Source organism: Miscanthus floridulus, unplaced genomic scaffold, assembly GCF_019320115.1.
Source record: "Miscanthus floridulus cultivar M001 unplaced genomic scaffold, ASM1932011v1 fs_677_2_3, whole genome shotgun sequence".
Taxonomy (NCBI): Eukaryota; Viridiplantae; Streptophyta; class Magnoliopsida; order Poales; family Poaceae; genus Miscanthus; species Miscanthus floridulus.
Genome location: NW_027097102.1, coordinates 8,489 through 22,819, shown reverse-complemented (window position 1 = coordinate 22,819; position 14,331 = coordinate 8,489). Strand labels below are relative to the sequence as shown.

Sequence of the window (14,331 nt, the reverse complement as noted above, 5' to 3'; positions counted from 1 at the left end):
TTCTCCTGCTCTTATTTCGGTTATTAGTGCTGTGTGGCCGTGTTGATAGAAGTAGTGTTTTGAAGTCTTCAGGCTGCACTGCTCCGTTCTGTTGCGCCCCATTAATCTAGGCATGTTTCCCTGTTCCCTGGACCAATGTACTGCCCCCCGCCCCCCCCCCTTTTTTTTTTAAATTTTGGTATATCGACTATCCAGTTTGTGAATCCAACCCCTTTGTGCTTTATATAGGCAGCCAATGATATAGAACTTGTGAGGCTTAAGAACCAAAAAAGTTAGTGACCAGGAAATGGCCCTTATAATTTGGAGAATTTTTTTAGAGGAATTTGGAGATTATTATGAACTGTGTTATTTATTTGTCGAAGATTTAGGTGGGAGGACCTGTTGAATTTGTTACTGGAGGATTTGTCTAGAAGGTTTATCATGGTCAATGACTGCCTAGAACTAGAAGTGGTGCTAGATGTGTAGTGTGTAATACTATCATCTAGATGTGTGTGATGGCGATTAGTGGCTCTGTCTGATATTTGACAAGTATATGATTTGATAAGTGAGGGCATAATAGAAGATCGAAGCTGCATTTCTATCTCTAGAGGTATTTTCTCCAATTTCACTTACAAAATTATAATATAAGGCATGGGACGTGCATCTATGAGGCCATTTAGTGGCAAGTCAATGGGTGATTGTCTGTCCAGCGTGCAGGTTAGAGATTTATATTTATATATATAAATATATATAGAGAGAGAGCTCTTCTTCTCCGACTATGGCAAATCTAGACGAACGAGTTCAGCTTAGGAATTGGGAGGGCCAAGATTTTTTACCTTCCCATCTATAAGGCGTGTTGAGAAAGGTCACCGTCATGGTAGTGAAGGCGGGCGAGATAAGCCATAGTATAGTGAAGGCGGTTGAGCTAATCTAATAGTGGGGGCGTCACTAACAGTGGTGGCGTCGCTTGAGCTGGCCAGGTGGCAGAAGCACTACCTGGAATAGATACAAGGAGGCATGATGTGTGCTGAGGTAACAAGAGGAATAATGCGTACTGCGGTGGTACGAGGAAAACAATGACGAACGTTCTGCAGTACTTATATGTGCTTTTCAGCGAACGAACGGCATTTTCCTCTCACAACAAATCAGAGTATCTATTGAAATCCAATGATCACAAAAAAGAATCCAATGATCACATTCTACAAATTTGGGATGGCTAGCATAACCCTTACTTTATCCCACACAAAAAAGCTTGGTAATAACAATTAGCAAGCAATACATAAAAGGTGTGAGAACAGGCAGAAATTAAAACTCGAATTTCATACCTTGCTGTCTCCTTGTAGATCCATGCTTAGATCGGCTAGGCTTCCTCTACCTTGCGGATCCATGTTTAGATCAGCTATAAGCCTCCTTCTGTAGTAACATAAAACTTCATCATTCAGGCTACAATTAAGAGTTTTAGGGTCGGCGGGGCAAGAGAAATAGCCATGACTGACTACTTAGTGATGTGGTAGTAGTCCGACATGGCTAGAGGCACGGGCAATAGCACTTTGGAACGAAGGAGGACGTTAACACGTGACAGGTCACATGTTTGGGAAACGCGTGATCTGTCGTCTTCCTCGCGACGGCCTCTCTCTGTGCTCGTCCTTGCCTCGACCCGTCCTCGCTAGCACCATAGGTCCCGTGTCTCTCGCCTCCCGCCCCCGCCCCGCCCTTCTTCTCGTCCTTGCCACGACGCCCCCTTCCTCACGCTCATCGTCCACCATCCCGCCGCAGCGTGCTAGGGTTTCACTGAAGCTCCGCGACCGCATAGCTCACGCAAAACCCTAGCGCCCCCCCCCTCCCACCGCCGCCATGGCTATGTATCATCGCCCCCGGCCACACCTGGCCCGGTCGCCTCCACCGCCACCTAGAACCCTAACGCCGCCCTCCCACCGTCCCCACGCGCTAGCCGCCCCTGCCTCCCCCGAGCCCTTTCTCTTCTAAGCTTGCCAGAATTGGTAAAGAAGAAGACGGGCACGGTCTCAGTCTCGATATCAGGCACCGGAGTTGGGGAAGAAGGAGAAGATGGTCGGGGAGGAGGCGAGTGTGAGGAGGAAGGAGGGGCGCGCGCGACCCGTCGCGTATTACCTTTTGCGAATGAAAAAGGTGGGTGACTCCGACGGCGAGAGATGCAATCTTAATCCTTTTGAGTATGGCAATCTTAATCCTCAAAGATGATTTGTCACGGCGGTTTGTGGAATCTAGCGACAAAATGAGCCAAGACGACGATGCGAGGTAGAGTAGCTCACTGTGATTAGCAATAGAACTTTCGATGACTAGGAGGAGGAGGAGTACGCCGACGCCTAGGGTTTTATTTAGGTAGACAAGACGGCGCCGCCAAAAAGGAGTCTAGACGGGTTGGAGGAAGATAAGGAAGGGATACTATGGCTAGGGTTTTATTTGGACAGAAAATATCTGAGTCATCTATCTTTGGATCCAAAATCCATAAAATTGGCATATATGTCAAGTCATGTCATCATACGTATAATAGGTAGGTGGGCCTAAGAAACAAACTGGACGTAGAGGCGAAAGAAAGGTGGGTTCGAAAATGTTGGGCCTTTGTCTGTGCATCTAGTACGGGTGGGTTTGTTTGGGCCCAAGAGGCCGTCTATCTACCGGATGGCTTGCAACAAAATGATAATCGCTTTTGTCTGTGCATCTAGTGCGTGCTTGTGTGTTTGGCACAAAATAGTACGGTCCCGCTGTTTTCTCCAGCACGTTCACTCCAATCTGTCTTCCTCTACCTCCTGCTGTTTTCTTCCCTTAAAAGGAGCCTGCCTACATGGGTACAAAATAGTATGGCCCCGGACAAGCATACTGAGCAAGTGAACATCCCAATTGCAGCTACCCAATTGAAGTGGCACCGCAGCAACTCAGTTGGGTTGTCCGAATTTTTTATTTTTTCGTCTTTTTTTTTAAAGTTTCTCACAAATAGACCCCTGACGAAAAGAATTCAGAAAATAAACCCTTAGTTCGGCGCCATCGATGCTGGCGCCGAGCTAACACATCTCGGCGCCAGCGTCCCTGGCACCGAGCTCTTAAGCGCGAAGCAGACGTGGCGGTGACATGGGGCGCCGAGCTGTCTGTTTTAACCCCGGCCATGATCATGATGGGAGGCTGGGACTGAGAGTGGGAGCAACAGCAGCAGCCATGGAGTCCAGTCCAGTGCACCATGTTCCTGCATGTGATGGTCTCTGACTGCGCGTCTTTCCTGTCGGCTTTGGCCACCCATGGACTCCAAAAAAAAAGCAAAAAAATAGAGTAGAGCCAGGTAGCCTACACTAGCAGCAGACGATGAAGATCTTGTACCTTAGAATTCACGAAAGCCACGCACCGTCCGCGTCGATCAAAGCTGACGCATCCCTGCATTGCATGCCTTGCAGCTGCACTGCACTGCAGGTAGGCAGAAGAGTACAGTTACATGCGTGCTTTCTTTTTTTTCAACGCAAGCGATCGACTTTTTTCATCAGTCTCAAAGCATGCGCAACAAGATCACTTTATTTTATGTAGCAGGAAGGAGTACTATCAAGTAGTACTCGGTGTTTGTTAATCCACCTTGCTTAGTAATTATTAACACACAACACCGATCGGTGTAGTAGTAGGTAAGTGCTCTGAAAAGTCCTAGAAGATTCAAGGTGAGAGCAGTGGTTACTATGAGGAGAATAATGAATTTTTATTTAGGATCTTTGAAATTAATTGGCAAGTATTATTACGCTAGCAAATAAAATAAGTATTATTGCTTTTTATAGTACTATATTTGTCGAGCTAATATATATTGCTTGTAATAATATACAATAATGTAATATATTATTGATTATTATAACCACAAACATGTGTGCTCCTGCACATGTAATGCTTGGTCCTTGGTGTCATAGGAGTGATTTTCATCACATGTTTAGATATGAATATGTCTTTTCATAGAGATAAATATGTCTTTTCATAGAGACACGCGCGTGTGTCACTGGTGCATGGCCACTAGTTAAATTAAAGTCTCCAGTGAATGAAAGGATCAGTCAGTTTTGGCGTCAACTACCGAACAACTAGTACTACTTGATAGTACTCCTACGACAACAAGCGCTTTGCACGTACTCCTAGATACTAGTATCGTTAATACTCACAATGCAAGAAACTATTAGCACTCCATTAAGAAAATGCAACTAGTGTCGGTTAAAGTGGTTCATGTTTAATTAAGTTTTTAACAAATAATATTCATATTTATGATTTCAAATCAATTATTATAAAAATACATTTCATAATTAATCTAATAGTATTTATTTGATATCATAAATATTGATATTTCTTATTTTTGGTTTGTCAAATTTAAGATATTAAAACATGACACTACGTTAAAATTGCATTTTTTTTCTAGGACGGAAGGAATACTAGGAATTTAGAAAGATCCGTCGTTATTCATTAGCAGCAAGGTGTGATGCATACGTGCGTGGCCTAATGACTAATGAGCTGTCTCCCTCTCTCTCTCTCAAATGGAAAGAGAAGCCTGCCTGTAAGCAAAGCGCTACAGCTGCACGTTCTTTGATCGCTTGCATTGAAAAAAAAAAAGAAAGCACACATGTAACTATACTCTTCTGCCTACATGCAGTGCAGTGCAGCTGCGAAGGCATGCAATGCAGGGATGCGGCAGCTTTGATCGACGCGGACGATGCGTGGCTTTCGCGAATTCCAAGGTACAAAATCTTCATCGTCTGCTGCTAGTGTAGACTACCTGGCTCTACTCTATTTTTTTGTTTTTTTTTAGTCCATAGGTGGCCAAAGCGACAGGAGGATCGCGCAGTCAGAGACCATCACATGCAGAAACATGGTGCACTGGACTGGACTCCATGGCTGCTGCGGTTGCTCCCACTCCCAGTCCCAGCCTCCCATCATGATCATGGCCGGGGTACATGACAGATAGCTCAACGCCAGCAACTCTAGCGTCGAGCTCGGCGCCAAGATCCACGACGCCGAGCTCAGCGCCAGGGTTGCTGGCAGCCGAGCTACCTGCCATGTCACCTCCACGTCTGCTTCGCGTCTAAGAGCTCGGCGCCGGGAATGCTGACGCCGAGACGTGTTAGCTCGGCGCCAGCATCAATGGCACCGAGCTAAGGGTCCATTTTCTGAATTCTTTCCGCCAGAAATCTATTTGTTTGAAACTTTCAAAAAAGGACTAAAAAGTAAAAAATTCGGTTGGGTTGTTGGATCATAGAACAAGTGAGGTTACTGATAGAGCAGGCAGTAGGCCCACTTTAAGGTAGTCAAGGACCTAAGGATTTTAAATGTTACTGCTACAGACTAGAGAGAAATAGTTGTCAAAAAAGGATATCCACCTTGATGTTTACAAGCCAGTGGTAGCTAACCAATTATTATGGACCATAAGCACAAACGAGTATGACCTGAAGTTCAGACGGGCGCGATTTGGCTACCGATGCGTCAAATGGGAACTGGTGCATTAGATTTCATACAAAATGCAACAGCCTCATAACCACCCTTCCTAACACTTCCAAAAACCACCACAATACGTACCTTATTTTGCTTGATATCATTTGCTGATGCTAACACAATTATGTTCAGTGCAACACCTAACAAGCTGATCTTGGGGAAAACTAAACCACTAGTAGTGCAGCTGGTATCGTGTTATCCAATGTATCTCGTAGTTCAGGCCTCATTGAACTTGAAGACACAATCATAAAGTCTTCCTCCTAAAAATTGGGCGACCTCAGGATGCTTCACCTGAAAATGTAGAATGACAATGGAGTTATCATCATCTGCAACTAGTGGACATTCATGTTACACAATTGAACGGAAGTACAGAACAGCTCACCATTCCAATCTTGATCGAGTCACATTTCATTTGCGCATATAGGTTTGTTTCAATTGCTCTTCCCTATAATACAAGCAGGTAGAAACTGAATGACCATGTGTCCTTCAATTAGGAGACCTTTCAAATAAGGACGGACATGAAAAGCTTACCATGCCTTCGAGCATCACCAGGTCAGCATCATTTGCCATAAAGGCAAGCTCTGGTGACACACTAGATAAATCAATTACCTGAAAATAGACAGTAATCTAGTTAAGCATCCAAGATAATGCCATAGAGCAAGGACAACATAGTTGCATGCATAGCAAGGTTTGATTACAGGCAGATCGTTGCCAGAGTTGGCAACAAGGAGGCCGGATGCATCTACACCTGATAGCTTTCCATCTGCATCCTTGAGCTAAAACAATTGCACAACAGAAGTCAGAAGTCAGATCCTTGTGACAGAGGTTATTTACAACCCTTGTCCTTCTTACCTCGTTTATAATCTCAACCAGCTCTGGATACGTGACATCATTGATCGAAGGCATATCATTAGCAGCAAGTATCACCTGCACTAACCAATGTTAGCAACTTATTGATGATACTATTTGAAGACTGTTGTAACCTGTAAATGCATATTAAACTAGGAAAGAAGATTAGTTGAACTAGTTTAATATTTAAATAACAGCTTTAAATACAACAGCATCGAAGTAGGATGTACCCCATAGTATTTGTCAGAACCATATGAAATTGTGCTACTAGAATTGTAGTGGTTGTTTGGATCTCAAGATTTGTTTGAACTTGCTGATGATACTAATTGTGTTAATCTTTTTAGGAAAACTGGTTTTAAGTTGTTATTCAGTTAAGAATAGGTTTATATATTGCAGTCTGTATAAAATTGCGTTGTTATACAATTATAGTGGTTGTTTGGATCTCAAGAATTATGAATAAGTATTCAGTACACTTTAATGTAATTCATTTTGGAAAATTGGTTTTGCGTTGTCCACTTGTTAAGAATAGGTTTATAGATTGCTTTGCTTTGATGGAAAAATCTCAAAAATACGTATCCAATTGCCAGTAGGACAAACAATTCTCTTTTTTTCACCCTCACAGATTGATGTCTCAGGAGGAATTCTAAATTTCTAATAGGGTCATCTTTGATCGATTGTTTGTTCTAACCAGTCTCCTTGCAGAATCATTATGCAAGGGTAAGGGCGCAAAGGCTGTCTAAAAATTTCCTTCCCCAGGCACCACCTTATGTGGGAGCTTTCAGCAATGAGTACACCCTTCTTGATCGATCGTTACTTTGTTGAATGCACAAGATGACAAGAATCTAGATATTAGAACCCATTTAGCGAATGTGCACAATCATATTACTTAACATAATTTGTGGTTTTTAAAACAAGTTATGGTTATACACGAATTAGTGGGGAGCACACAAACGTTCTACTGGTTACAGTGACTCTGGTTTTTCGAAAACTCATGGTCCAAACAACACCGTAGTGTGCTATGTCATGATATTGCAAAATACCTGCTTTTGAGAAGAGAGTTTCAAAAGCTACACTACCCAAGTGCAGTCCTAAGACTTGTTAAGATAGAAAATATTAAACACTTGCTAGGTTGCTTCTCATGAAGTTAGTGGATAGCTTAAAGCCCTAACACTACCAATATATTCACAATGTGATTTCACACAAAAGAAAAATAATAAGAAAAAAGTGATGCACTTTTACTACAGTTAAGGGATGATGATTGATGATAGGAATATAGGATGATCATAGGTAGAGTTCAGCATGACTCATTTTTCCATGTTTTGGCTGTCAACATTATTAAAAGCTGCAAAGTTAGGTTGTGTTTGGTTTGGGGATGAGGTGGGATGGGATGGTAGTTTTTTTAAAATGGAATGCTTCCCATCTTACTGTTTGGCTGAAGGGATAGAATGGTCCCTGTTTTTTGTTTGGTTGGGGGATATGAATAGATAGGATGAACAAGGTTCTTTCAAGCATTTGGTCAAACACATTGCAAGTGTCATCCTTCGTCAAACACATTGCAAGTGTCATCCATCTACAGGCATCCGCTGCTCATGTGGCACCTCTCCATCTCTCAGCATCCACGTCCCATGCTCTTGCCACTGCCACCGTCATTGCAACGTAGCCCGTGTGCTATGCCTTCACCACCACCCCTGCAAGCAAGCACCAGCCTGCTGCCCGTGCAGGCAAGCAAGGAAGCTTGCACCATGCAAGCAAAGCTAAGCTAAGTTAAGCAAGCAGGTGCTGGACCTCTGCATACGTACTGTTTTTGCTGCGACGCTTGCCATCCTCATCTGTGCGGGTCTCGTCGACAGCCCGAGCTTTCCCACGCCCACGCAAGCTCGCAAGCACGCAGGCTCTTCTTCAACCTCCCCAGCAGCAGCTCCTCTTGAGCTTGAGCTCGGCAAGAGCAGCAACGCCGCCATCACGACTTCCAGCGCGTTTGGATTGGGTCACCGGATGGTCCTAGAGTCATCCGAACCTACATCTGAGCCTATCATTCCGTTTGGATTACGACGCGGAGTCATCTCGTCCGGCACGGACCGATCCTTCGTAGCTCATTTTGCAACTCAACAGTCAGGGTCCACTCGTCCGGCCAAAAAACAAGGCATGAGTCTGTCCGGAATGATGTCGATCGCGACGTACAGGGCCTGCAAACCAAACACGCTGTTCCACTCCATACCCATGCATCCAGCGCCCCTCCTCCCCTGCGCCCTGTCAAGCTCGCCATCATCCGTGCCCTTCCCTCTCACTAGCCGTGCCAAGCTCACCAGCGTCCCTCTCTTCTCCCTGTGTGCCTGCAGCCACCAGCGCCCTCTCCTCTTCTCCCTGCATGCCTGCAGCCACCTCTGCTCTCCTTCCCGTGCGCCCACGCGCTCAAGCAAAGGATTGCTAATCTCACCTTGTCCCACCAAATTTTGGGACAGGCTCACCCCAAATATCGAGGCAATATTCCCTGGTGGAATCGTTTCACTCCCTGCTGTTCCTGAACCAAATACTAGGACAACGTGGGATATCCCACTTCGTCCTTGTCCCGCCCCCCGAACCAAACGCTACCTTAGGTTGCGTTTGGTTCAGGGACAAAGTGAGATGGGTTGGTCCCGTTCCTGTTTTTTGGAATGGGATCATTCCAGTTCGTGTTTGGTTAGGGGATAGAGTCGTTCTACTTTTTTGTTTAGGTTGGGTGGATTGAGAGGTGGGATGATATTGCTTTTTTGACACCGGGTTATGTGGAGCCCACCTGACATCCACATTTCTTTTTCTTTTTCTCCTTGACCTTAATCTCCCGTCTCTCCCCATGGGAGTTATCTTTTTTTTTCTCGATATCTTCTCCACGGAGATCCCGTAGGGCACGCCGAGGCTCCTGCGGCCACCGCGGAGGCCTGGGGTCGCCAACCGCACTCCACCACGCCGGAGGCCAAGGCTCGTCAGCCCGCTCACCACCGCGCCGAAGGCTGGGGCTCGCTGGCACCCCACCACCGTGCCAGAGGTCGTGCCGGGGCTCGCCAGGTCCGCCCGCCACCGCGCCGGAAGTTGCACGGCCGCTGCCGCAGGAGTCGAGGGGCTGAGCTCGTGCAGGGGTGGGAGCTCGCCCTCCCGTGCAAGGCTGCAGAGCTCCCTGCTCGCGTGCTGGGGCTGAGGCCGACTGCCGCTGCTGCCACACCAACCACCGCCCATCCTTGCCGGCACAGATGCGAGGAGGAAGAAGATGGCGCACGGACGCGAGGAAGAAGGACAGGGCGCACGGACGCGCAGACTCGGAAGAAACGGCGTCGAGAAGACGCCCCCGTCCCTCCGATTTGTGGGGATCGGGTTATCCCCTTCGTGAGAATATTCCCTTCTGGGGGCGATCCCATCCCCCATGTCCCTGAACCAAACACCATTGAATGTGGGATTGTCCCAGCCCACCCCATTCCATCCCTCAAACCAAACGCCACCTTAGTGATGTGTTTTAGTGTGAAAAAAATTTGATGAACCTAAACTCTATAATCTTACAGCAACAGCATGAAAGGGTTAACATTAACCTTTGTGCCACGTCGGAGCAACTCCCTTGCAAATGGTAATATGCCCAAGATAATATCAGCACCAGAGTTATCAACAAAAATAACTGCCTATAACATTTGAGAGAAACAACTCAGATACATATATACACTTGTGTTGTACGAATATTTCATCGTTAATATGCTGATGCAGAAGTTTAATATTGGTTCTTATTGTACAAATATAAAACAATTTGCAAAAATCATTGCATTTAAAATGGGCTTCCTCTGATGTGTGGATGATCCATAGTTTCGACTAGTTAATACTAACAATAGATATATAAATAAAATCTCTAACATCTCAGTAATGTGACAGAAAAGGCAAACTCATTAAGAAAATTTATTACTGAAGACTTGTTTATACTGTTGAATTTCACAGGAAACAATTCAATTCGCAAATAGGTAAGTAGTTTTTTCCTCACTTGAAACAGATCTTAATAACTTCAGGGTATATTAACAGGCATAATAAGCAGTAATAGATAGGCCAGTAACAGTTAACATAACTTGAGATTGACATGGAACCAGGACGGCAGTAGCATATGTAGTTGCAAACTTCAAAAAAGGGCGTACCCAGTGCAAGAGCTCCCGCTCTGTGCGGGGTCTGGGGAAGGGTGTTAGTAGCAAGCCTTACCCTCGCCTATGCAATGCGAGGAGACCGTGACTCGAACCCGGGACCTTCCGGTCACAGGCGGTAAGACTCTACCGCTTGCACCAGGCCCGCCCTTCATGTAGTTGCAAACTTCAAAAGATTAAAATATTTTTTTGTAAAGATAAAGTGTAGAAAAGCTAGTACGGTAAATAGGAACCAAACAGTATAGAATCACGTTTACATGTACTGTATTTCAAGTCCATGCATCAACAGGGATGTCGAACTTATAGCATTTACACGAGATGACAGGAAATACAGGCTCTTGTATAGGGACATCTAGCTTTAGGCAGCATACAGATACAGGTATGTAGCAATGAAATTCAAGTGCAATAAAATAACACCTTTTCCCATGATTTCTTGGTCCATTTACTCTTAAAAGCATCGAGGTCATCAATAACCCAAGGTCGAGATACAAGATTCTGGCAACTTGCCAAGAACGACATGCCATCTTTAGCAAAAACTTCTGCAAGCTTCAGAATACACAATAAAAAAAGAGTTATTAGAGACCACCCATGTAGATTTTGCAGAATACAGAAGCTAGAACATTGTTCAACAACAGAAATGCTATTTTAAGTGGTTCACTCCAAGTGAGAATCCAGTTCTATAATTGGAACTAGAGTGAACCATTTAAAACTTTACCCAAGTACTCACTTTGAGAGTTATGGACCTATGTGAGGATCTAGGAAAAGTATATATTACTCAAGTGCATTTGACTTTTAATTTTAAGACAACTCAAAAGGGGGAAAAGATAATTTTGTTGATTCTACTTGAGACAATATTGAATTGTTGATTGAGGTTCACATAAACAATGGTTCCGTAACAAGTGAAGACCAACAAAGCTCATGCAAGTGAGCATAGATACCTGTGCAGATCCTAGATCAAAAATGTTTCCAGCTAAGATTCCACGGATCAAGTTCTCAACTCTTTTCCCATCATCCTCAATTTCGTCATTCCGCTTAACAACTCCGTCAAAAAGTGACATAGCCTTGGCATTCTCCTCATCCTACTTATGATAAATTATTGAAGGAGCATAGGAAATTACAACCACCTAAAATGTAAAGGGCATACCCAGTGCTGAGAGCATCCCGCACTGTGCGGGGTCTGGGGAAGGGTATTAGCAGCAAGCCTTACCCTTGCGATGTGCAAATGCAAGGAGGCTGCGGCTCGAACCCAGGACCTTCTGGTCACAGTTGGTAGTACTCTACCGCTTGCACCAGGCCCACCCTTCTACAACCACCTAAAATGTATCCGAATAATTTGACCAAAAGCTGGAAAGACTAGTACAAGAATTTAACAGGTAGATTACCTTGACCTTCTTGAAGATATCCCTGAATCCCAGCTCTCTAAGTACTAGATCACGAAGCCTACAAAGAAGCTTGAGATACATTTCAAGAGTTAAGTACAAGTAATCTCAGTTTGTATTACACCCTATGTCCCAAAGAGGGTGCATTTCTAGCTTTGTCTGAAATCAACCTATCTTAAGTTTGACCAAGTTTACGGAGAAGAGTATACTACAAAAAAAAATATGTTTCATGATGACTCTATGATACTTATTTGGTATAAATGCTTGGTCAGACTTAATATGTTGACTTAGAACAAAGCTAGAAATGTACTCTTTTACTGTGGGAGTATTTCTCAAAAGAACTTCATATATCAGTGTCATACTATGCAGTCTGGTGGTCCTCCATGGCTTTCCGGATTCTTCTTCAACTCTTCAAGCATTGTTGTGTACCTGCAGATGTACAGAAATGAATCATATCTGATAGATAGTTCTATAGTATCCACATATTTTAGAGCACAGTGCATTCCCATCTTAGAAATCTTTTTGTGCGCCATAAACTGTTCAACAAGCTCCAACTGACAAAATGCTCTGCTTTGTTCAGATTGTGAACATCCAATATGTTGGCAATCATGGTGACAAATGACATAAATTTAGTATATGTTTCATTCATATGAGTTATCATGATGAATCGAGAGGCGTTTGGACAAGTTTAGCTCCAAGCTGTCCAAACCATTCACCATATTTGTGAACAAAAATGGCAGACCTATGTACCTCCCGTGACAAGTAGATCTCATGATTCTTTCCATGTGTTGATCTTCGGTTCAGAACAAAATAATATTTCGGAAACACCAACATGGTGGTAAAAATTATAAAAGCATCTGGTCAGTACCTGTTAGAATACTGAATCAGCCTGCCATTGTACTTTCAGTAACTGCCAATGGCCAAAGGAAATTAGCTTTAGTTTGGTACATTTCTACTAGTTAAACTTGCTTTTCCAAGAGTTAGCAATTGGCAGTGAACCCTCAATGTGGGTCCTATAGCTTTGCTACTAATTTTCTGATTATTATGGTAGGGTTGGTAGCACCAAAAAGGCTGTCCATGTAGAAAAAAAAAATCGAAAATTGGAAACCAAAATATGAATCAGATTCTGACACCCATGTACATGTGTGTGTAACATTTTCCCAAACCATAAACCTTAGTGACAACAACTGTGTTTGTGTCCATGTAACACTGATCATTTGGCTTGATCATAGGCATTGGCATGGCGAAAGTTGTTTATTGAAAAAGACACATGCCAATTCTACCCGGAGTGAAATGTTAGAGAATAACTGAAAGCCACCTGGCACGGGGAATAAATGGTGGTGTTTTCTGAATCTTACTATCTTAGCATCTACAAGTAGGACAAATGATTTGGCAATGCAGTGACTGAGAATAGGCAAATTCTACTTGAGATGTCTCAGTTTAGATCCAATGCACAGGAGGCACATACCATCCACGGACCTCTCACTTCTCAGTCTAACAAAATAGGCGCGACCTTCCAGCACTAACAAGTTCTAATAGAGAAGAAGGAACAGTAATCTAATAATGAAAGCTGCAGACACACACCTCTGCGCGAACTTCTCCGCTTTCGCCGGCGCATCGGGTACGGTGGGGTCGTTCTCAGCGCGCTGCCTGCAAAAAGCCATAGGAAGACGGGGTGAGCCATAACCGTCGACGGAACCGAAAGGAACGGAGATCGGATCGAACTAAGAACGGGGCACATACTTGAAGGACGGGACAGAGTTGAGGAAGAGGTCAATCCACTGGATCTCGACAGGAGTGGCCTTCCGCGGGTTGTCGGAGGGGAAGCGGTAGGGGATGGTACAGGCGCGGTAGGTGCTCTCGACCGGCGCCTGCAGCAGCGGGAACGGCACCGACGGCGACGAGCTCTCCATGATATGCTACACTCCGCTAAGGTGAACTGGCCGGGTGATCGTCCTGCTCGCTCACGGGTACGGTTTTTTTGGATTCTCCGCCGGCCGCTCGAGGCGAGATTTTGGTTGCTCTGGACTCGTGGGACTTGAAGTTGGAACTGGCAAAGCGGAGGAAGAGAAACGCAAGCGCCGCCCGCCACAGATGCAGAACTGCTGATGCAGGTTCCTGAAAAAGGGGGAAAAGATGCTGATGCCCATGTCTGACGTGGGCCGTTGGGCCTCTTTCGCCTGTGGTCCAAGAGGAATTTGCAGGCTCGGACGTCTGGACGCTCGCGCCGCACGCCTACTTCACGTGGAGCCCGCGCCGCTACGTGTTTTGTGGCACACGGTTTTCTGCTTGCATCCCCTCTACACCCACGTGCATGCAGGCGGGTCCAGTAGTAACATCAGATTTACTTTTGCAACATTTAGAGAAAATATTTGCAATATACATTCGAAACAGTTGAAACATTTGCAATATACGTCTGAAACACTTGCGAAACACAAAAAAAAAACTTGAAAACCATGTGTGTAAGCCATTGCAAACATTTATATGTGTAAGGAAAA

The 14,331-nt window shown here is 44.7% G+C and overlaps 1 protein-coding gene across 3 annotated transcripts; it reads right to left on the bottom strand.

The window, feature by feature from the left end:
• Positions 1-5,324: 5,324 nt before the first annotated feature.
• On the bottom strand, positions 5,325-13,941 carry LOC136532652 (damage-control phosphatase At2g17340-like). 3 transcript variants are annotated; one of them, XM_066525252.1, is made up of 13 exons: positions 13,577-13,940; positions 13,418-13,483; positions 12,196-12,262; positions 11,837-11,905; positions 11,393-11,533; positions 10,872-11,000; positions 9,867-9,953; positions 6,310-6,384; positions 6,156-6,233; positions 5,989-6,066; positions 5,840-5,902; positions 5,641-5,748; positions 5,325-5,593 (listed from the first exon to the last, which is right to left on the bottom strand). In XM_066525252.1, the coding sequence occupies exons 1-12, from the start codon at positions 13,744-13,746 to the stop codon at positions 5,674-5,676; spliced, it is 1,098 nt and encodes a 365-aa protein (XP_066381349.1). In that variant the 5' UTR covers positions 13,747-13,940; the 3' UTR covers positions 5,325-5,593; positions 5,641-5,673. The 3 variants fall into 3 exon arrangements, with proteins under 3 accessions (XP_066381349.1, XP_066381348.1, XP_066381350.1); XM_066525251.1 differs by having other exon boundaries at positions 5,325-5,748; XM_066525253.1 differs by lacking the exon at positions 11,393-11,533 and having other exon boundaries at positions 5,325-5,748; positions 13,577-13,941.
• Between the last annotated feature and the right edge of the window lie 390 nt (positions 13,942-14,331).